The sequence below is a fragment of the Pyxicephalus adspersus genome, chromosome 3 (assembly GCF_032062135.1).
Source record: "Pyxicephalus adspersus chromosome 3, UCB_Pads_2.0, whole genome shotgun sequence".
Classification (NCBI taxonomy): Eukaryota; Metazoa; Chordata; class Amphibia; order Anura; family Pyxicephalidae; genus Pyxicephalus; species Pyxicephalus adspersus.
The window spans coordinates 5,617,792-5,620,008 of record NC_092860.1 but is presented as its reverse complement, the minus strand read 5'-3'; the positions used below and the strand labels follow the sequence as shown (position 1 = coordinate 5,620,008).

At 42.3% G+C, this 2,217-nt stretch overlaps 1 protein-coding gene across 1 annotated transcript in view; it reads left to right on the top strand.

The window, feature by feature from the left end:
• The window catches only part of LOC140325538 (uncharacterized), a 10,514-nt gene that overhangs the window by 5,571 nt on the left and 2,726 nt on the right, over positions 1 to 2,217 (top strand). The window contains exons 4-5 of the mRNA XM_072403418.1: positions 454 to 592; positions 972 to 1,142. Of these exons, the coding sequence (XP_072259519.1) occupies positions 454 to 592; positions 972 to 1,142 (310 nt within the window). The remainder of the gene's footprint in view (positions 1 to 453; positions 593 to 971; positions 1,143 to 2,217) is intronic.

Sequence of the window (2,217 nt, the reverse complement as noted above, 5' to 3'; positions counted from 1 at the left end):
GTTTCAAAAGACAGAAGAAGATGGGTAGGCAAGTTTAAAAAAATGGGTTGTGAGCGCTCTTTTACATGAGCAGAAAGTTGAAGCAAGCCGGATAGGACAAGGAAGACCATTCCGGAGACTGGGGGCAGCTCTAGAGAAGTCTTGTATCCGTGCGTGTGATGAGGTTATGAGTGAGGAAGTCATTAGTAGGCGAGAGTGGCTGGGGGAGTATTTTTTTACCAATAACATCAATAGTAACTGCTCATTGGTTTAGTGGTAGCTGTTGCTCTGCACACTAGAGGTTATGGGTGCTGGAGAAGAGGGTAAAGCCACCATAGGATGCAAGCAATGCAATTCTTAACCTATATATATTAAACAAAAATATGGAAAAGGTTTAAAAAATATATCAATGAGGTAAATAATTATGGTTCTACTTTCTTTGTCATCCAACTCCTCTTTAACTCCTTTTTGTAGGAAGCACAAAAAAAGTCTATTCGAAGAACAATGTAAACAAACTATCATGGCTAGTGGAAAAAAGTTCATGGAAGTCTTCCGAAAAATACTGCTGGAAACAAAAGCTACCAGGGAGGAGATGTTCCTGTATTTGCAAAGGGTAGGTGTACTTTTGTAGCAGGGAAGATTTTACCACCCCAGAGTGTGTAGAATGGTAAATGTTAAATAAAGAAAAGTCTATTACCCAATGAATACTATCATGTTCATTTTGACATTCTACAGAACGTCATTTATTCAGTTGTGCCAAGTTATTCCAAATTACATCTACATCATTGTGATCCATTCCAGATTTAAAGGGCAGTGTACCAATTTTTCACTACTCCCCTTTAAAGGAGGTCTTTATCTCTTATCTCGTATACTAACTTAAGAGCCTTTTGGTTATAAATCTATATGTTTTTCAATTTTGCATCAATCTGTACTGCATTTCATGGTTCAATTTCATTTTTTGCAAGCAGCTCATTTTTTTTCCTTCCTCCTAGGTATATCACGCCATCTTCTTTTATGGTTTCATAAATCGTCCAAAAGTCCAGCCCTCTGATTTTATTCCTTCTGACTCGTGGGATAAATTTAAAAATGTGTTTCCAAAACCTTTACAAGAATACAATACACACTTGCCATGTCAGACTCCATACTCCATTCTACTAGAATATGTAAGTATACTGTTCTTCCCTACGCCATGTTGGATAACCTTTTTTTATCTGTATACACAAAACACAAGCTGTTTTGCCAATAACCCGATACTGGAGATACAATTCAATGCAAAAAGCTTTCACTGCTTGACTACTGCCCTGGTACCTGCAGGGAGTTCTGGATGGCAGAGTGGCTCTTAGGATGACCAAGCATATGGAGGAACGGGAATGGCTCAGACCGGATTTATATAACACCAACATATTACACAGCGCTGTACATTATATAGGGGTTGCAACTGACAGACAGATACAGACAATGACATAGGAGGAGCAGAGAACCCTACTCTGAAGAGCATGGTCACAATTGTGGTGGCCAATAGCCAGAGTATAAATAAAATTGGGTACAACCTTGTTGTACTAGCAAACTATACTGTCACATAGGGGCTTATCCAAGTAATGCCTACATAGGAAAGAAAAGTCTCTATAAAATAAGAGCAAATGATCTAATGAATAAAAGAGGCAGTCTGGGGGCAATCAGACCGGGAAGGAAAGGGCTAAATGATACCAGGTGCCTGCCACCAGGAAACAACACATTGCCAAGCACTACTTACCCAATACAATCTCTAGTGCTATCCTTGTAGCCTCCTCTGTCAATGTTCCACTGATCGGTATGCCTGACATGCCTAAGGAATCATGAAAATCGCCAATGGGGTGCATAATCCTATTGACCTGGTATGGGTGGGCTGCCCAAACTGTAGTTGAGGGGATGGGTGGGCTGCCAGAGCTGTAGTTGAAGGGATGGGTGAACTAGCTAAATTGTAGTTGAAGGGATAGGTGGGCTGCCCGAGCTGTAGTTGAAGGCATGGGTGGGCTGCCCGAACTGTAGTTGAAGGGATGGGTGGGCCGACCATACTGTAGTTGAAGGGATGGGTAGGCTGACCGAGCTGTAGTTGAAGGGATGGGTGGGCTGCCCAAGCTGTAGTTGAAAGGATGGGTGGGCTGTCCAAGCTGTAGTTGAAGGGATGGGTGGGCTGCCCGAGCTATAGTTGAAGGGATGTGTGGGCTGCCCGAACTGTAGTTGAAGGGATGGGTGAGC